Source organism: Heterodontus francisci, chromosome 4 (genome assembly GCF_036365525.1).
Source record: "Heterodontus francisci isolate sHetFra1 chromosome 4, sHetFra1.hap1, whole genome shotgun sequence".
Lineage (NCBI taxonomy): Eukaryota > Metazoa > Chordata > Chondrichthyes > Heterodontiformes > Heterodontidae > Heterodontus > Heterodontus francisci.
The window spans coordinates 118,170,373-118,192,099 of NC_090374.1; the positions used below are offsets into that span (position 1 = coordinate 118,170,373).

Below are 21,727 nucleotides of genomic sequence, written 5' to 3' on the forward strand. Positions count from 1 at the left end.
GAAAAAAAATCAGCTTCTGTTACACTGGACAGGATTTTCCAGTGTCAAGTGATGCTACATATGTTAAGGGATACTCAAGAAACTTCTCAGAATAGTGAACCCAATAGTGGTCAGTGCTGCTAGCTGTGCAGTTCACCTGGGTGAGGTGATAGACAATAGGGACACTTGGAAGGAAAACACGGAACCACTGGGAAACTATGCTTGGAAATTTGAAATGGGTTAATTGGGACAATCTTTTGAAAATTTAAAGTCGATATGTTCTAGTGGAAATTGTTGCTGTAGTCTTTAATATTTTAGAAAAGTCTATGTCTGTAAATGTGAAAAGAATTTAACGTGTAACATTTTTTTCCATTTGTATTTTTTGTACATTATAAGGAAACACATTTCAGGAATGGTGTTTCATTCTGCCATGGATGGAGGTGTTATGATCCTTAGTTTTTTTCCAGGAAGAATGCATTGTACCTTTAAGGCTAGAAAAGAAGCAGTACTGTTTTAAGGCAACAAGCTCCAGATACTGAGTCAAAGAATGCATTCTCATTGCCATAGGATATAACCACTCAGGACCAAAGACACAAGATACTTTGTTGCTGATTGACATTTGAAACTAGCTGAAAAACTGGCTTTTGAGAGAGACAGACAGACAGCTGGACCAGCATATACTGAAGGAGATGAGAGCTCTCTCTCTGTTTATTTAAACCCTATTTATTATACTGTCAGAATTCTGATGTCAAGCCAGATTAATTTCTTAAAAGAAAATAACAAATTCCTTTAACTACTGAACTGTAATTGTTGAAATTCATCACTGGAAAAGAAGAGCATCAATTCAACTGCTGAATTAGACTACGGACTACTCTACTGTTGAAGAACCTTTTTCTCCCTCCATCGAATAGCAGTGAGGACTTCAACAACCTTGGCCTATTCCACATTGGAAGAATTCATTTTGGCAGGAGCGTAAATATGCAAGGACACTAATTTTGTTCCAGTTTAAATGCTGTTTATATCTTAGTCGTGTTTAAGAACTTAGTTTTTCTAATTAAACAGTTAATTTGTTGATCTAAAGATACCTGGTTTGGTTAGCCTCATTCGGGGATTAATAGATGGTACAATTTACCTGGGTCTTTCTTCAATTTGGAAAGTTGAAAATGATATGTTAGGCGATCTGTGGTGAGATGAGACTGAATCAACGGTGCATTTCTGCCACCACAATCAGAATCGTATATTTTGATTGGGGGCTTTGATTTGAGCAGTCGGTTGTAACATTGTTGACGGGTGTTTTTGCAACTGGAGGGTAGTTTCCAGTGGCGTTCCGCAGGGCTCAATACTGGGTCCCCTGCTTTTTGTGGTATATATTAACGATTTGGATGTAAGTGTAGGGGAAATGATTAAGAGGTTTGCAGACGACGCTAAGATTGGCTGTGTGGTTGATAGCAAGGAGAATAGTTGTAGGCTGCAGGAAGATATTGATAGTCTGGTCAGATGAGCAGAAATGTGGCAAATGGAATTCAGCCCAGAGAAGTGTGAGGTGATGTATTTGGGGGGGTCAAATAAGGCAAAGGAATACACAATTAATGGGAAAATACTGAGAAGTGTAGAGGGCATGAGGGACCTTGGAGTGAATGTTCACAGATCCCTGAAGGTAGTAGGTGGGTCGATAACGTGGTTAAGAAGGCATATGAAATCCTTTCCTTTATTAGCCAAGGTATAGAATATCAGAGCAGGGAGGTTATGCTGGAACTGTATAACTCATTGGTTAGGTCACAACTTGAGTACTATGTGCAGTTCTGGTCATCTCATTACAGAAAAGATGTAATTCCACTAGAGAGGGCACAGAGGAGATTTACGAGGATGTTGCCAGGACTGGAAAAATGCAGCTATGAGGAAAGATTGGATAAGCTGGTGTTATTCTCCTTGGAACAAAGAAGGCTGAGGGCAGATCTGATTGAAATGTCAAAATTTTGAGGGGCCTGGATAGAGTCGAGGTGAAGGGCCTATTCACCTTAGCAGAGAGGTCAGTGACTAGAGGGCAATAGATTTAAAGTGAATGGTAGAAAAATTAGAGAGGAGATGAGGAAAATATTTTTCACCCGGAGTCACCCAGGTGGTGGTCTGGAACATCACTGCCTGAAAGGATATTTGAGGCAGAAACGCTCAACTCATTCAAAAGAAGTTTGGGTATGCTCCTCAAGTGGCGTAATCTGCAGGGCTATGGACCAAATGCATGGAAGGTGGAATTAGAATAGGTGAATCTTTTTCGGCCGGCACAGACATAATGGGCAAAGTGGCCTCTTTCTGTGCCTTAAACTTTCTATGATTCTATGTCAACAATGAGTAAAATATGATTGTCTGTTTAATAATATCAAGCATTCTTACCTTGAAAGAGCTTACTCATGTCTTTTATCTCCCACACGGTCTTCACCACATCCTGCAGGAGGTGGTCCAGGTCACGGGTGACACCATCAACTCCTCAAAGGAGATCACAGCCCTGAGGGTGCACTGTCAAGGACTCATGTAAACTGCACCAGCTTAGATACTCATACTTTGGTGGGACCAATATGGCAGATAGTTGGGTTTTTACCTGGTGACTCACACATTGCTTGATGTGAGGAAGAGCAAATGGTGGCGACAGAGAAAGAAGTGGAGAACCCATGTTGGAGGGCACAGGATGCTCCAAACTCTATTTAGCTGGCTGCAGATGCTGTAGCTTGGGGCCATGAACAAACAGGATACTTATGGAGCAGCAGTAGAGAATGTGCGATGTAATGGCAGCTGCACTGTGCACGCTTGCAGAAGGATTGGAGGAGTCCATCTCAAGCATGAGCAGCATGATGTTGCAAGCCTTTGAAATGATGTCCTTGACCATGGAAAGAGAGAAGTGGAAGCACCTTGAGCTGACTGTCCACTTCCATGTCCACTTCCATGACCACCTGCATGGACTATGAAACACAGCAATCATATGAGTGCCTGCAGGTCTTCACCAAAAGCTTGCACACTATGAATGCCATCTTAAACAGGATGAATGATATCCTAGCTTGGTTGTTTATTGCCTCACAGATCTGCACCAAAGTGTGCTGCAGCTTGATGCTTGCAGGGTGTGCCCATGAAAGTGATGATGGTGAAAGGGGACATGGAAGTGGACAGTCAGCTCAAGGTGCTTCCATTTCTCATCTGTTGCTCTTCACTCAGTCAGTACCCCACAGATTGCCTTATCTGCCAATGGCCGAGTCTGCCCTTGCCAATCTGATTCACTCCATGTGATATCAAGAAATGGCTGAAGGCACTGGATACTGCAAAGGCTATGGGCTCTGACAACATTCCAGTAATAGTACTGAAGACTTGTGCTCCACAACTAGCCATGCCCCAGTACAGCTACAACACTAGCAACTATCCAGAAATGTAGGAAATTGCCCAAGCCTGTCCTGTACACAAGAAAAAGGCAGGAAAAATCCAACCTGGCCAATTACTGCCCTCAGTCTACTTTCGGTCATCAGAAAAGTGATGGAAGGGTTTGTTGACAGTGCTATCAAGCGGCACTTGCTCAGCAATAATCTGCTCACTGATGCTCACTTTGGGTTCCTCTCGAGCCACTCAGCTCCTGACCTCATTACAACCTTGGTCCAAGTATGGACAAAAGAACTGAACTCCAGAGTTGAGGTGAGAGTAACTGCCCTTGATATCAAGGCAGCATTTGACCAAGCGTGGCATTAAGGAGCCCTAGTAAAACTGGAATCAATGCGAATCGGGGGGAGGGGGGGTGGGGGGGAAACTCCGCTGGTTGGAGGCATACCTAGCACAAAGGATGATGGCTGTGGTTGTTGGAGGTCAATCATCTCAGTTCCAGGACATCACTGCCAGAGTTCCTCAGGGTAGTGTCCTAGGCCCAACCATCTTCAGCTGCTTCATCAATGACCTTCCCTCCATCATAGGGTCAGAAGAGGGGATGTTCGCTGATGATTTCACAATATTCAGTACCATTCACGATGACTCAGATACTGAAGCAGCCCGTGTCCAGATGCAGTAAGACCTGGACAACATCCAGGCTTGGGCTGATAAGTGGCGAGTAACATTCACGCCACACAAGTGCCAGAGAATGACCATCTCCAACAAGAGAGAATTTAATCATCGCACTTGATATTCAATGGCATTAACATGCCTGAATCCTCCACTGACAACATCCTGGGGGTTACCATTAACCAGAAACTGAACTGGACCAGCCACAAAAGTACTGTGGCTACAACAGCAGGTCAGAGGCTAGGAATTCTATGGTGAGTAACTCACCTCCTGACTTCCCAAAGTCCGTCTACCATCTACAAGGCAAAGTCAGGAGTGTGATGGAATAATCTCCACTTTTCTCAATGAGTGCAGCTCCAACAATACTCAAGAAGCTCAACACCATCTAGGTCAAAGCAGCCCACTTGATTGGCACCCCATCATTCAACATTCATTCCCTTCACCATTGACGCACAGTGGTAGCATGTACCATCTACAAGATGCATTGCAGCAACTCAACAAGGCTCCTTCGACTGCACCTTCAAAACCCGTGACCTTTACCACCTAGAAGGACAAGGGCAGCAAATGCATGGGAACACCACCACCTGCAAGATCCCCTCTAACTCACACATCATCCTGACTTGGAACTATATCGCCGTTCCTTCACTGTCGCTGGATCAAAATCCTGGAGCTCCCTTCCTAACAGCACTGGTGGTCATATCGCATTCATTGTATTACACCTGGGCCTCATTCCTTGGGTTTCTGAGAGGTGTCATCAGCCATGTTTTAAGTGAGTACCCCTTGACTTCAAGCAGCCAGCTTTGAGGTACGAAGAGATCAGAGAGGGTGGATTGCTGCAGGATGAAAGCATCATTTTAGCTGGCTGGGACATCTTGTGCACATCTGCATAAAGACCTCTTTTGTAGTTGCATGTTCATGGAGTGGAAGCTCTTGCAATTGACAACATTCCTGGGTGATCTATGGGTGCCTTAATTGCCACATACATGTAGTTGTGGTGCATTACTTCTGTGGGAAACCAGCCAGAGCTGCAACCAGAGTACCCTCTCATGTTGACATCTGCTGGACCCCTCTCTCCTGTGGGGTAAAGGTCTCTGAATAGCAGGCTGTTGCTGGTGCATGTCCTACTGCTGATTCTGCTGGTGGTGTAGGCCCTGCTGCTGATGCTGCTGGTGCAGGTGCTGCTGGCGCGGGTGCTGCTGGTGGTGCAGGTGCTGCAGGTGCAAGCTCTCCTGTTCCTGGTGCTGCTAGTGTAGGTCCTGCTGCTGCTGTTGGTCATCTTGGTCCTCATTTGAGGTTCAAAGTAACACAGAGTAAGCGGCAGCTGTACTGATCTAATAGATTGGAGCTCCAAAGTGCAGAATCTTCAAGTGTAAATGCCACCTTCAACGTGTGTAAAGTTATCGCCAAAGTGTGCAAAATAATCTCTCAACACAAGAACTGTGGAAATAACCCTTTCGCAGGTAAGAAAGCAGGTAAGAAAGCAGCTGAGTACTGGTATATTTCCCTTCCATGTCTTCAACCCTCTAAATTGCTGCTGTCTGCTCACCTTGCTTTCATTGACGTGTTCCAGGCAGCCTGGAAAACCTGTAAAGCCTGAGTTAAACTCCAAAATCCATATTAATATTGCTGTAATTGCATGATTAACATTAAAATTGACAACCTGCCTCTCCCAAGCCTAACCCGCTGGAGTGAAATGCGGAAGTTCGCCGGTTGAAGCTGACTTTCTAACGTGCTCGCATTTTTCCTGAATTTCATCAGCCACCTACACCCAAACTCATCCGCTCACTATGTTAAAATTCACTTCTGAATCTTTCTTGGCTGGTGAGTACAACTGAGTGTGTGAATTACAATATGGGCAAAGTTCGTGTGGTGATGCCGAAAGTAGAGACTCCTGATTTCTCATCCCCTGCATCTTGCAGCATCTGTGGAGGACACAATGAATCACTAAAGAGCTTCAGATTTTCCCTTTTATGCCTTTTTGGAGGTCTCTACACAATACTGGGAACACCACCACCTGCAAGTTCACCTCCAAGTTACACACCATCCTGACTTGGAACTATATCGCCGTTCCTTCACTGTCGCTGGGTCAAAACACTGGAACTCTCTTCCTAACAGCACTGTGGGTATACCTACCCCAAATGGGCTGCAGCAGTTCAAGAAGGCAGCTCACCACCACCTTCTCAAGGGCTATTAGGGATGGGCAATAAATGCTGGCCTGGCCAACGATGCCCACATCCCATGAATGAATAAAAAAAATAATGAAACTACAGATATAATACACATGAGGGACTGGAATTTTCACTGTGGCATCCCAGGGGCATACTTTTCTCGATGCTTCTGTAGTACAAATTAGGTTTGGTACATAACTGCTGTAGCAGCTACACCTGCATCTCCCACCAGGACGGTTTGAGGGCACTCCACTTCTTCCTTGAACAGAGGCCCAACCAGTCCCCATCCACCACCATTCTTTTCTGCTTGGCTGAACTTGTTCTCACATTGAACAACTTCTCCTTCAACACCACTCACTGCCTTCAAGTAAAAGGGGTTGCTATGGGTACCCACATCTGTCCTAGTTATGCCTGTCTTTTTGTGGGGATATGTCAAACATTCCTTGTTCCAGTCCTACTCAGTCCCCCTCCCCCAACTCTTTTTCTGGTACATTGATGACTGTATTGGTGCCATTTCCTGCTCCCGTCCTGAACTGGAAAACTTTATCAACTTTGTTTCCAGTTTCCACCCTTCTCTCACCTTTACATGGTCCGTCTCTGACACTTCCCTTCCCTTCCTCGGGCGATAGGCTGTCTACTAATATTCATTATAAGCCCACCAACTCCCACAGCTACCTCAACTGCACTTATTCACACCCTGCCTCCTGTAAGGAGTTTCTCCCAGTTTCTCCATCTCCGACGCATCTGCTCTGATGAAGCAACCTTTCACGACATCGCTTCTGATATGTCTTCCTTTTTCCTGAACCGAGGATTCCCCCCCACTGTGGTTGACAGGGCCCTCAACTGTGTCTGGCCCATTTCCCGCACCTCTACCCTCATCACTTCCCCTCCCTCCCAGAACCGCAACAGGGTTCCCCTTGTCCTCACTTTCCACTCCATCAGCCTCCACATCCAAAGGATCATCCTCTGCCATTTCTGCTACCTTCAGTGTGATGCCACTACCGAACACATCTTCCCCTGCTCTCCCCTGTCAGCATTCCGAAGGGATCGTTCCCTCCGTGACACCCTGGTCCACTCCTCCATTCCCCCAACACCTCGTTCCCGTCCCATGGCACCTTTCCATGCAGTCGCAGGAGGTGTAATACCTGCACTTTTACCTCTTCTGTCCTCACTATCCAAGGCCCCAAACACTCCTTTCAGGTGAAGCAGTGATTTACTTGTACTTATTTCAATTTAGCATACTGTATTCGCTGCTTACAACGTGGTCTCCTCTACATTGGGGAGACCAAACGCAGACTGGGTGACCGCTTTGCGGAATGCCACCACTCAGTCTGAAAGTATGACCCAGAGCTTCTGGTTGCTTGCCATTTCAACACCCCACCCCCACCCCCCCACCCCAACCCAGCTCTCATGCCCACATGTCTGTCCTGGGCTTGCTGTAGTGTTCCAGTGAACATCAATGCAAGATCGAGGAACAGAATCTCATTTACCGATTAGGCACGCTACAGCCTGCTGGACTGAACATTGAGTTCAATAATTTCAGGGCATGACTGGCCCCCCCCCCCTTTTGTTTTCAGTTATTTTTTCTTTTTTCTTTTTCTTTTTTTTGGTTTGTTTCATCATTCATTTTTCTTACCATGTGCCTGCCCACTTTTTTTTTCATGTTTGTGATTTGGGCCGGGGATATTCATTTTTCTGTCCATTAACACCCTCTCTACACTAACGCTTTGTCTTCCAACATACCATTAACATACCATTTGCCTACCTTCTGGTCAGTTATTCCCTGTAACCCTGTCTTATCAACACCTTGCCTTTTGTTATCCCTTGCCCCACCCCTGCTTTATTTGCTTCAAACCTATTGCATTTCTAACCTTTGCCAGTTCTGATGAAGGGTCACTGACCTGAAACGTTCACTCTGCTTCTCTCTCGACAGATGCTGCCAGACCTGCTGAGTATCTCCAGCACTTCATGTTTTTTATTTCAGATTTCCAGCATCTGCAGTATTTCGCTTTTATTGCTGTAGCATCTACCCTTGCTTCTCTTGTCAGATGATCTAACTTTTTTCCTATGTTGTCGGTATGATCGGGGGTTACAGAGGTTCCACATATCAGTGCAACCTCTCTCGAAAGTGCCCAAGCTGCGCAGTTTTCAGCCTTTTTGCATCCTGCCTCCAGAAAGATATCCCTTCTCTGATAGAAGCTCCAACTCACTTTCAGTAAAGTTTTCAGCTCATGTTTTCCTCCTGTTCTCTGGTGCAATTTCTGCTTTCTATTTAGTTGCCTTGTGAGTTGACCCTGAGATATCTGACTGGGTCAAGATCAGGGTCATAGGGAAGCTGGTAGCCTCACCTTGAAAACTTACCCCTTATTTTATGCCAGATTTTATTATACTGAGAGACTGAGTGAGACCAGCAGAGTTTAAAAGTGCAGTGGCAGTGGGAAGGAGCGAGACTGAGTGAGATCGGCACAGTTTAAAAGTGCAGCGGCTGCATGCCTGAGTTTTGAAAAAAAAAGCCAACAGTGACGTCACAGGAGAGCTGCAAGGTGATTGGTTGGTGAGTCACTGCTGTTAGAGAACAACTCTAAATAGCTGGGCAAGTATCTCAGGTAAGAAAAGTTTAAAAGTTTAAAGTTTATTTCAAATATAGTAAGTAGTGTTTTTTTTTAAGGGAGTTCTGTAATAACGAGGACCAAGGAAGAAGGGCCCTAGAGTAACAGATATTATTGGACATTAAGATCTTCCAGAAGGTTTAATTTAATTTAAAGGGTTAAGTCATGGCAGGAGAGCTCAAAGCCGTGGTGTGCTGTTCATGCTCCATGTCGGAAGCCGGGAACATTTCCCGTTCCCGGGACCAGCATGTGTGCAGGAAATGTATCCAGCTGCAGCTCCTGGAAGCCCAGGTTTCGGAGCTGGAGTGGCAGCTGCGGACACTGTGGAGCATCCACGAGGCGGAGAGTATCACGGATAGCACGTATAGAGAGGTGGTCACACCGCAGGCTCAGACCCCACAGGCAGGAGGGGAATGGGTGACCACCAGGCAGAGCAAGAGGACTAGGCAGGCAGTTCAGGAATCTCCTGTGGCTATTCCCCTGCAAAACAGGTATACTGCTTTGGATACTGTTAGGGGGAATGGCCTCTCAGGGGAAAGCAGCAACAGCCCAATTCGTTGCACCACGGTTGGCTCTGCTGCACAGGGGAGGAGTAAAAAGTGTGGGAATGCAATAGTTATAGGTGATTCAATTGTAAGTAGAATAGATAGGCGTTTCTGTGGCCGCAAAAGAGACTCCAGGATGGTATGTTGCCTCCCTGGTGCTAGGGTCAAGGATGTCTCAGAGTGGTTCCAGGACATTCTGAAGAGGGAGGGTGAACAGCCAGTGGTCGTGGTACACATTGGTACAAATGACATAGATCAAAAAAAGGATGAGGTCCTAAAAGCAGAATATAGTGAGATAGGACGTAAGTTGAAAAGTCGGACCTCAAAGGTAGAGATCTCAGGATTACTACCAGTGCCACGTGTTAGTTAGAGTAGAAATAGCAGGATGTATCGGATGAATACGTGGTTGAAGAGATGGTGTGAGGAGGAGGGTTTTAGATTCCTGGGACATTGGGACCAGTTCTGGGGGAGGTGAGACCAGTACAAACTGGACGGGTTACACCTGGGCAGGACCGGGACTGATGTCTTAGGGGGAGTATTTGCGAGAGTGGTTGGGGAGGGTTTAAACTAAAATGGCAGGGGGATGGGAACCTTTGCAAGGAGTCAGAGGAGGGGGGATCAAAGACAAGAACAAAAGACAGTAAGGGGAATAAGAAAAGTGATAGGCAGAGAAATCAAGGACCAGAATCAAACAGGGCAGTGAAAAATAGTGGGAAGGGGACATGTAATGTTAAAAAGGCTTTGTGCCTTAACACATGGAGCATTCGCAATAAAGTGGATGAATTAATCGTGCAAATAGATGTAAACGGGTATGATATAGTCGGGATTACGGAGACATGGCTGCAAGGTGACCAGGGATGGGAAATGAACATCCAGGGATATTCAGTATTTAGGAAGGACAGACAAAAAGCAAAGGGTGGTGGAGTTGCATTGCTGGTTAAAGAGGAAATTAAAGCAATAGTGAGGAAAGATAGTAGCTCTGATGATGTGGAATCTGTATGGGTAGAGCTGTGAAACACTAAGGGCAAAAAACATTAGTGGGGGTTGTATATAGACCCCCAAATTGTAGTGGTGATGTTGGGAATGGCATTAAACAGGAAATTAGAGATGCATGCAATAAAGGAACATCTGTAATTAGGGGTGGTTTTAATCTGCATATAGATTGGGCAAATCAAATTAGTCACAATACCGTAGAGGAGGAATTCTTGGAGTGTAGATGGTTTTCTGGACCAATACTTTGAGGAGCCAACTAGAGAACAGGCCATCCTAGACTGGGTATTGTGTAATGAGAGAGGAATAATTGACAATCTAGTGGTGCGAGACCCCTTGGGGACGAGCGACCATAATATGATAGAATTCTTCATCAAGATGGAGAGTGACGTAGTTGATTCTGAGACAAGGGTCCTGAATCTTAAAGGAAACTATGAAGGTCTGAGGCACGAGTTGGCCATGACGGATTGGGAAACGTTACTTAAAGGGATAATGGTGGATAGGCATTGGCAAACATTTAAAGAGTGCATGGATGAACTGCAACAATTGTTTATCTCTGTCTGACGCAAAAGTAAAATGGGAAAGGTAGCCAAACCATGACTTACAAGGGAAATTAGAGATAGCATTAAATCCAAGGAAGAGGCATATAAATTTGCCAGGAAAAGCAACAGACCTGAGGATTGGGAGCAGTTTAGAATTCAGCAAAGGAGGACCAGGGGATTGATTAAGAAGGGGAAAATAGAGTACGAGAGCAAGCTTGCAGGGAACATAAAAACTGACTGTAAAAGTTCCTATAGGTATGTGAAGAGAAAAAGATTGGTAAAGACAAATGTAGGTCCCTTACAGTCAGAAACAGGGGAATTTATTATGGGGAATAAAGAAATGGCTGACCAACTAAATGCATACTTTGGTTCTGTCTTCACAAAGGAGGACACAAATATCATACCAGAAATGTTGGGGAAAACAGGGCTTAGTGAGAGAGAGGAACTGAAAGAAATCAGTAATAGTAGAGAAATGGTGTTGGGGAAATTGATGGGGTTGAAGGCCGATAAATCCCCAGGGCCTGATGGTATGCATCCCAGAGTACTTAAGGAAGTGGCCCTAGAAATAGTGGATGCATTGGTGGTCATTTCCAAGATTCTATAAACGCTGGAACAGTTCCTACAGATTGGAGGGTAGCTAATGTAACCCCACTATTTAAAAGGGGAGGTAGAGAGAAAGCAGGGAATTTTATTACTTAGAGATACAGCACTGAAACAGGCCCTTCGGCCCACCGAGTCTGTGCCGACGAACACCCACCCGTTAATACTAACCCTGCAGTAATTCCATATTCCCTACCACCTACCTACACTAGGAGCAATTTACAATGGCCAATTTACCTATCAACCTGCAGGTCCGTGGCTGTGGGAGTAAACCGGAGCACCCGGCGAAAACCCACACAGTCACAGAGAGAACTTGCAAACTCCACACAGGCAGTACCCAGAAACAAACCCGGGTCCCTGGAGCTGTGAGGTTGCGGTGCTAGCCACTGTGCCACTGTGCCTGACATCGGAAGTGGGGAAAATTCTAGAGTCCATTATCAAAGATTTTATAGCACAGCACTTAGAGAACAGTGGTAGAATCGGGCAGAGTCAGCATGGATTTACGAAAGGGAAATCATGCTTGACAAATCTACGAGAATTCTTCGAGGATGTAACTAGTAGAGTTGATGAGGGGGAGCCAGTGGATGTGGTTTATTTGGACTTTGAGAAGACTTTCGACAAAGTCCCACATAAGAGATTAGCATGTAAAATTAAAGCACATGGGATTGGTGGTAGTGTTATGGGATGGATAGAAAATTGGTTGGCGGACAGGAAACAAAGAGTAGGGATAAATGGGTTTTTTTCCAAATGGCAGGCAGTGACTGGTGGGGTAGCGCAGGGATCAGTGCTCGGACCCCAGCTATTCACAATCTTCTTCTTCTTCTTTGGCCTCCTTGTCTCGGGAGACAATGGGTAAGCGCCTGGAGGTGGTCAGTGGTTTGTGGAGCAGCGCCTGGAGTGGCTTTAAAGGCCAATACTAGAGTGACAGACTCTTCCATAGGTGCTGCAGATAAAATTGGTTGTCAGGGCTGTTTCGCAGTTGGCTCTCCCCTTTTTTCCTACCAACTGCTAAGTCTCTTCGACTCGCCACACTTTAGCCCCGTCTTTCTGGCTGCCCGCCAGCTCTGGCGATCGCTGGCAATTGACTTCCACGACTTGTGATCAATGTCACAGGACTTCATGTCGCGTTTGCAGACGTCTTTAAAGCGGAGACATGGACGGCCGGTAGGTCTGATACCAGTGACAAGTTTGCTGTACAATGTGTCCTTGGGGATCCTGCCATCTTCCATGCGGCTCACATGGCCAAGCCATCTCAAGCGCCGCTGGCTCAGTAGGGTGTATAGGCTGGGGATGTTGGCCGCCTCAAGGACTTCTGTGTTGGAGATACGGTCCTGCCACCTGATGCCAAGGATTCTCCGGAGGCAGCGAAGATGGAATGAATTGAGACGTTGCTCTTGGCTGACATACGTTGTCCAGGCCTCGCTGCCGTAGAGCAAAGTACTGAGGACACAGGCTTGATACACGCGGACTTTTGTGTTCCGTGTCAGTGCGCCATTTTCCCACACTCTCTTGGCCAGTCTGGACATAGCAGTGGAAGCCTTTCACATGCGCTTGTTGATTTCTGCATCGAGAGACAGGTTACTGGTGATTGTTGAGCCTAGGTAGGTGAACTCTTGAACCACTTCCAGAGCGTGGTAGCTGATATTGATGGATGGAGCATTTCTGATGTCCTGTCCCATGATGTTCGTTTTCTTCAGGCTGATGGTAAGGCCAATTTCGTTGTAGGCAGCCGCAAACCTGTCGATGATATTCTGCAGACACTCTTCAGTGTGAGATGTTAATGCAGCATCGTCAGCAAAGAGGAGTTCCCTGATGAGGACTTTCTGTACTATGGACTTCGCTCTTAGACGGGCAAGGTTGAACAACCTGCCACCTGATCTTGCGTGGAGGAAAATTCCTTCTTCTGAAGATTTGAACGCATGTGAGAGCAGCGGGGAGAAGAAAATCCCAAACAGTGTAGGTGCGAGAACACAGCCCTGTTTCACGCCACTCAGGATAGGAAAGGGGTCTGATGAGGCACCGCTATGCTGAATTGTGCCTTTCATATTGTCATGGAATGAGGTGATGATACTTAGTGGACATCCGATCTTTTCTAGTAGTCTGAAGAGACCACGTTTGCTGACGAGGTCAAAGGCTTTGGTGAGATCAATGAAAGCAACGTAGGGGGACATCTGTTGTTCGCGGCATTTCTCCTGTAGTTGACGAAGGGAGAACAGCATGTCAATGGTCGATCTCTCTGCTTGAAAGCCACACTGGGTAGACACGCTCGGCCAGCTTCTGGAGCCTGTTTAAAGTGACTCGAGCGAAGACTTTCCCCACTATGCTGAGCAGGGAGATTCCACGGTAGTTGTTGCAGTCACCGCCGTCACCTTTGTTTTTATAGAGGGTGATGATATTGGCATCTCACATGTCCTGTGGTACTGCTCCCTCATCCCAGCACAGTATACAGCATACAGTAATGATTTAGATGAGGGAACTAAACGTAATACCTCCAAATTTGCAGATGGCACAAAACTGGATAGGAGGTTGAGTTGTGAGGAGGGTACAGAGAGGCTTCAGGGTGATTTGGACAAGATGAGTGAGTGGGCTAATGCATGGCAGATGCAGTATAATGTGGATAAATGTGAGGTAATCCACTTTGGTAGCAAAAACAGGAAGGCAGATTATTAACTGAATGGCTATAAACTGAGATAGGGGAATATGCAGCGAGACCTGGGTGTTCTTGTACACCAGTCGCTGAAGGTAAGCATGCAGGTGCAACAGGCGGTAAAAAAGGCAAATGGTATGTTGGCCTTCATAATGAGAGAATTCGAGTACAGGAGCAGGGATGCCTTCCTGCAATTATAGAGGGCCTTGGTGAGGCCACACCTGGAATATTGTGTGCAGTTTTGGTCTCCTTATCTGAGGAAGGATGTTCTTGCTATAGAGGGAGTGCAGCGAAGGTATACCAGACTGATTCCTGGGATGGTGGGACTGACATATGAGGAGAGATTGAGTTGGTTAGGATTTATTCGCTGGAGTTCAGAAGAGTGAGGGCGATCTCATAGAAACCTATAAAATTCTAACAGGACTTGACAGGGTAGATGCAGGAAGGATGTTCCCGATGGTGGGGGAGTGCAGAACCAGGGGTCATAGTCTAAGGATTGGACTTTCAGGACTGAGATGAGGAGAAATTTCTTCATCCAGAGAGTAGTGAGCCTATGGAATTGGCTCCCACAGAAAGCAGTTGAGGCCAAAACATTGTATGTTTTCAAGAAAGAGTTGGATATACCTCTTGGGTCTAAAGGGATCAAAGGGTATGGGGCGAAAGCGGGAACAGGCTACTGAGCTGGATGATCAGCCATGATCTTAATGAATGGCGGAGCAGGCTCGAAGGGCTGAATGGCCTACTCCTGCTCCTATTTTCTCTGTTTCTATGTGTTTCTATAAGAGGTAATTCCTGTTTATTCTGAGAGAACAATACACTTTTGCCAAACTAATGTTTTGGTGTCAGGTTCTAAAATATCTACTCTTGTTATATGTTCTGCATAGACTGAGTCTCCACTGCTAATTCGTCCATATATAGCGGATCTCACAAGGTCTGAATTACACTCTGTAATGACCAGTGGATTTGCTACCATTGCAGGATCTGTCCTTGGAGCGTATGTTTCGTTTGGGGTGAGTGATTGACATAGGCTGTTAATAAGTGACAAAAGTATAAGCTTTTTTGTTCTGCCATGCTTGTGCATGCTTTTAATTTCTAAGATAATTAGGAATAAAATAACTTTTAATTTTAATATGGCTGATAGTCTCAAAGAATAATTCTCCTTGTATTAGAAGGGGGTCAGAGCAGGACTTCAGCCTGCTGCCTTGACCCAGTTTCCTGAGTTGTGAATCATTACCTAAACAGCACAAGCTCCTTTTGGGAGCCTGGCAGGGAGAGGGAGCTTCCTGCTATTGTGGGGAAGATGTGGCAATGAAGAAGTGTGACAGTTGTTGCAGCACCATGAAGAAAGGAGGCTGATGTTAAAAGGTACAGATGTTTTTATTTTATTTATTCATGGAATGCGGGCTTTGCTGGCCAACATTTATTGGCCATTCGTAATTGTCTTTGAAAGGTGGTGATGAGCCTCCTTGAACTGTTGCAGTCCATGTGATGTACACACACATAGCTGTAAGGTAAGGAGTTTCAAGATTGTGACCCAGTGATCATGAAAAATTGGTCACATATTTCTGAGTCAGGTGTGTGAATTGGACAGGAACTTTCAGATGGTGGTGTTCCCATGTGCCAGCTGTCCTTGTTCTTCTGGGCAGTAGAGATCGCGAGTTTTGAAGGTGCTGTCAAAGAAGTCTTGACGAATTGATGCAGTTCATCTTGTAGATGGTATACACTGCAGCCATGGTGCACTTTTGGTGGAGCGACTGAATGTTTAAGGTGGTGAATGGATTGTCAATCAAGTGGGCTGCTTTGTCCTGGATGGTGTCGATCTTGAGTTTTGTTGGAGCTGCACTCATCTAGGCAAGTGAAGCGTGTTGCTCATCACACTCCTGACTTGTGTCTTGTAGATGGTGGACAGGATTTGGGGAGTGAGGAGGTGAGTTGCTCACTGCTGAATTCCCAGTCTCTAACCTGCGCTTGTAATCACAGCACTTATGTGGCTGGTCCAGTTAAGTGTCTGGTCAATGGTGAACCCTAGGATGTTGATGGTGGGGGATTCAGCAATGGTAAATCCGTTGAATTCAAGGGGAACCGCACCATCATCCTCCATTGTCCAGCTAGGTGGGTCTGCTCTCACCTGATTCCATTCTTATCTACCTCATCATAGACAGAGTATCACTTGCAATCCTCTGATGCCCCCAATGATCTATCCTTGGCCCATGCCTATTTTCTATCTACTTCCTGCCCCAGGTGACAGCATCTGAAAGCACAGCGCTACTTTTCATATGTATGCTGATCAAACCCAGCTCTACCTCACCACCACCTCTCTCAACCCCTCCACTAATGCTGAATTATCTGACTGCTTATCTGACATCCAGTACTGGTTGAGCAGAAATTTCCTCCGATTCAATATTGGGAAGACTGAAGGCATTGTTTTCCCTCTGCGCTCCAAACTGCATTCCTAGCTACTGACTCCATCCCTCTCCCTGGCAACAGTCTGAGATTAAGCCAGTCTGTTCACAATCATACAAGAGCACAATAAATAGGAGCAGGAGTAGACCATATGGCCCATCGAGCCTGCTCTGCCATTCAATATGGTCATGGCTGACCTTAGGCTTCGATTCCCTTCCCTAATTCTGTAATCCCCTCCAGTTCTACGACCCACTGAGAGGTCTGTGCTCATCTAATTCTGGCCTCTTGAGCATCCTTGAGTTTAATCGCTCCAGCATTGTCAGCCGTATCTTCAACTGCCAGGGCCCTAAGATCTGGAATTCCCTCCTTACACTTCTTTGCCTCTCTACTTTACTTTCCTCCTTTAAGGCACTCATTAAAACCTACCTCTTTGACCAAATGTTTGGTAATTCTGAGCTAATATCTCCTTCTGTGACTTGGTATCATATTTTGTGTTATATTGCTCCTGTGGAGCGCATGGGACATTTCATTACATTAAAGGTGTTATACAATAACCTGTTGTTGTTTTTGGAAAGTTGGTAGACTCTCTTTTGTTGAAGGTAGTCATTACCTGGCACTTGTACAGTGTGAATGTTACTTTCCACTTACACTTAAAAGCCTGAATATTGTCTGGGTCTTGCTGCATGCAGGCATGGACTGCTTCATCATTGCAGCAGTTGTGAATGGAACTGAACACTGCAATCATCAGCGAACACCTGCACTTCTAACCTTATGACAGAGGAAAGATCATTGATGCAGCAGCTGAAGATGGTTCAGCCGAGGAAACTACCCTGAGGAACTCCTGCAGCAATGTCTTGGAGCTGAGATGATTAGCCTCCAACAACCACAATTATTTTCCTTTGTGCAAGTTATGACTAGCCAGTGGAAAGCTTTTCCCTTGATTCGCATTGACTTCAATTTTACTAGGGCTCCTTTATGTCACACCCAGTTAAATGCTGCCTTGATGTCAAAGGCAGCCGCTCTCACCTCACGTCTGGAATTCAGCTCTTTTGCCCATGTTTGGACCAAGGCTGTAATGAGGCCTGGAGCTGAGTGGTCCTGGCAGCACCTAAACTGAGCATCAGTGAGCACGTTAAAGAAGAACAAAGAACAAAGATAATTACAGCACAGGAACAGGCCCTTCGGCCCTCCAAGCCTGCGCCGATCCAGATCCTCTCTCTAAACATGTCGCCTATTTTCTAAGGTTCTGTATCTCTTTTCTTCCTGCCCATTCATGTATCTGTCTAGATACATCTTAAAAGACTCCATCGTGCCCGCATCTACCACCTCCGCTGGCAATGCGTTCCAGGTGCCCACCACCCTCTGCGTAAAGAACTTTCCACGCATATCCCCCCTAAACTTTTCCCCTTTCACTTTGAACTCGTGTCCTCCAGTAATTGAAACCTGCACTCTGGGAAAAAGCCTCTTGCTATCCACCCTGTCTATACCTCTCATGATTTTGTACACCTCAATCAGGTCCCCCCTCAACCTCCGTCTTTCTAATGAAAATAATCCTAATCTGCTCAACCTCTCTTCATAGCTAGCGCCCTCCATACCAGGCAACATCCTGGTGAACCTCCTCTGCACCCTCTCCAAAGCATCCACATCCTTTTGATAATGTGGCGACCAGAACTGTACGCAGTATTCCAAATGTGGCCGAACCAAAGTCCTATACAACTGTAACATGACCTGCCAACTCTTGTACTCAGTGCCCCGTCCGATGAAGGAAAGCATGCCGTGTGCCTTCTTGACCACTCTATTTACCTGCGTTGCCACCTTCAGGGAACAGTGGACCTGAACACCCAAATCTCTCTGGACATCGATTTTCCCCAGGACTTTTCCATTTACTGTATAGTTCACTCTTGAATTGGATCTTCCAAAATGCATCACCTCGCATTTGCCCTGATTGAACTCCATCTGCCATTTCTCTGCCCAACTCTCCAATCTATCTATATTCTGCTGTATTCTCTGACAGTCCCCTTCACTATCTGCTACTCCACCAATCTTAGTGTCGTCTGCAAACTTGCTAATCAGTCCACCTATACTTTCCTCCAAATCATTAATGTATATCACAAACAACAGTGGTCCCAGCACGGATCCCTGTGGAACACCACTGGTCACACGTCTCCATTTTGAGAAACTCCCTTCTACTGCTACTCTCTGTCTCCTGTTGCCCAGCCAGTTCTTTATCCATCTAGCTAGTACACCTTGGACCCCAAGCGCCTTCACTTTCTCCATCAGCCTGCCATGGGGAACCTTATCAAACGCCTTACTGAAGTCCATGTATATGACATCGACAGCCCTTCCCTCATCAATCAACTTTGTCACTTCCTCAAAGAATTCTATTAAGTTGGTAAGACATGACCTTCCCTGCACAAAACCATGTTGCCTATCACTGATGAGCCCATTTTCTTCCAAATGGGAATAGATCCTATCCCTCAGTATCTTCTCCAGCAGCTTCCCTACCACTGACGTCAGGCTCACCGGTCTATAATTACCTGGATTATCCCTGCTACCCTTCTTAAACAAGGGGACAACATTAGCAATTCTCCAGTCCTCCGGGACCTCACCCGTGTTTAAGGATGCTGCAAAGATATCTGTTAAGGCCCCAGCTATTTCCTCTCTCGCTTCCCTCAGTAACCTGGGATAGATCCTATCCGGACCTGGGGACTTGTCCACCTTAATGCCCTTTAGAATACCCAACACTTCCTCCCTCCTTATGCCGACTTGACCTAGAGTAATCAAACATCTGTTCCTAACCTCAACATCCGTCATGTCCCTCTCCTCGGTGAATACCGATGCAAAGTACTCGTTTAGAATCTCACCCATTTTCTCTGAGTCCAAGCATAACATTCCTCCTTTGTCCTTTAGTGGGCCAATCCTTTCTCTAGTTACCCTCTTTCTCCTTATATATGAATAAAAGGCTTTGGGATTTACCTTAACCCTGTTTGCTAAAGATATTTCATGACCCCTTTTAGCCCTCTTAATTCCTCGTTTCAGATTGGTCCTACATTCCCGATATTCTTTCAAAGCTTCGTCTTTCATCAGCCGCCTAGACCTTATGTATGCTTCCTTTTTCCTCTTAGCTAGTCTCACAATTTCACCTGTCATCCATGGTTCCCTAATCTTGCCATTTCTATCCCTCATTTTCACAGGAACATGTCTCTCCTGCACGCTAATCAACCTCTCTTTAAAAGCCTCCCACATATCACATGTGGATTTACCTTCAAACAGCTGCTCCCAATCTACATTTCCCAGCTCCTGCCGAATTTTGGTATAGTTGGCCTTCCCCCAATTTAGCACTCTTCCTTTAGGACCACTCTCGTCTTTGTCCATGAGTATTTTAAAGCTTACGGAATTGTGATCACTATTCCCAAAGTAGTCCCCTACTGAAACTTCAACAACCTGGCCGGGCTCATTCCCCAACACCAGGTCCAGTATGGCCCCTTCCCGAGTTGGACTATTTACATACTGCTCTAGAAAACCCTCCTGGATGCTCCTTACAAATTCTGCTCCATCTGGACCTCTAACACTAAGCGAATCCCAGTCAATGTTGGGAAAATTAAAATCTCCTATCACCACCACCCTGTTGCTCCTACATCTTTCCATAATCTGTTTACATATTTGTACCTCTATCTCACGCTCGCTGTTGGGAGGCCTGTAGTACAGCCCCAACATTGTTACCGCACCCTTCCTATTTCTGAGTTCTGTCCATATTGCCTCACTGCTCGAGTCCTCCATAGTGCCCTCCTTCAGCACAGCTGTGATATCCTCTTTGACCAGTAATGCAACTCCTCCACCCCTTTTACCTCCCTCTCTATCCCGCCTGAAGCATCGATATCCTGGGATATTTAGTTGCCAATCATGCCCTTCCCTCAACCAAGTCTCAGTAATAGCAATAACATCATACTCCCAGGTACTAATCCAAGCCCTAAGTTCATCTGCCTTACCTACTACACTTCTTGCATTAAAACAAATGCACCTCAGACCACCAGTCCCTTTATATTCATCATCTGCTCCCTGCCTGCTCTTCCCCTTAGTCACACTGACTTCATTATCTAGTTCCTTACAGGCTTTTGTTACTACCTCCTTACTGTCAACTGACCTCAATTGGTTCCCATCCCCCTGCCACATTAGTTTAAACCCTCCCCAACAGCTTTAGCAAAAGCACCTCCAAGGACATTGGTTCCAGTCCGGCCCAGGTGTAGACCGTCCAATTTGTAATAGTCCCACCTCCCCCAGAACCGGTCCCAATGTCCCAAAAATCTGAACCCCTCCTTCCTGCACCATCTCTCAAGCCACGCATTCATCCTGACTATTCTTTCATTTTTACTCACGTTATTAGTGAGTAAGTGCCACTTGATAGCACTTTCGATGACACCTTCCATTACGTTACTGATGATCAAGACTAGACTAATGGAGCAGTAATTGGTCGTATTGAATTTCTTCTGCTTTTTGTGGACAGGACATACCTCGGCAATCTTCCACTTTGTCTGGGAGATGCCAATGTAATAGCTGCACTGCAACAGCCTGGCTGGAAGCACAACTAGTTCTGGAGCACAAGTCTTCAGCACCACAGCCGGATGTTGTTGTAACCCACAGGCTTTGCTGTATCCAGCACACTCAGCAGTTTCTTGCTATCAGGTGGAGCGAATCAAATTGGCTGAAGTCTGGCATCTGTGATGGTGGAGACGAAAATGGATCATCCACCTGGTACTTCTGGCTGAAGATAGTTGTAACCACTTCAGCCTTGTTTTTTGCACTCATGCTGAATTCCGCCATTGTTGAGAATGGAGGTGTTCATGGAGATTTCTCCTTCAGCTCGTTGTTTAATTGTCTGACAACTGAATGTGGCGGGACTGCAGAGCTTTGGTCTAATCCACTAGTTGTGGGATCTCCTAGCTCTGTTTTTTATATGCTGCTTTCACTGTTTAGCATGCATGTAGTCCTTTGTTATAGCTTCACCAGGTTGGCACCTTATTTTTAGGTATGCCTGGTGCTGCTTTTGGCATGTTATCCTATGCTTCTCATTGAACCAGAGTTAGTCTCCTGATTTGGTGGTAATGGTAGAGTGAAGGATATACATGACCATGAGATTACAGATTTGGCAGAATATAATATGCTGCAGCAGATGGCCCATAGCGCCTCATGAATGCCCAGTTTTGAGTTGCAAGAT

At 45.8% G+C, this 21,727-nt stretch overlaps 1 protein-coding gene across 1 annotated transcript in view; it reads left to right on the top strand.

Annotated features, from left to right (window-relative positions):
• The window catches only part of LOC137368706 (solute carrier family 28 member 3-like), a 266,723-nt gene that overhangs the window by 194,115 nt on the left and 50,881 nt on the right, over nucleotides 1-21,727 (top strand). The window contains exon 11 of the mRNA XM_068028876.1: nucleotides 14,994-15,119. Coding sequence (XP_067884977.1) covers nucleotides 14,994-15,119 — 126 coding nt within the window. The remainder of the gene's footprint in view (nucleotides 1-14,993; nucleotides 15,120-21,727) is intronic.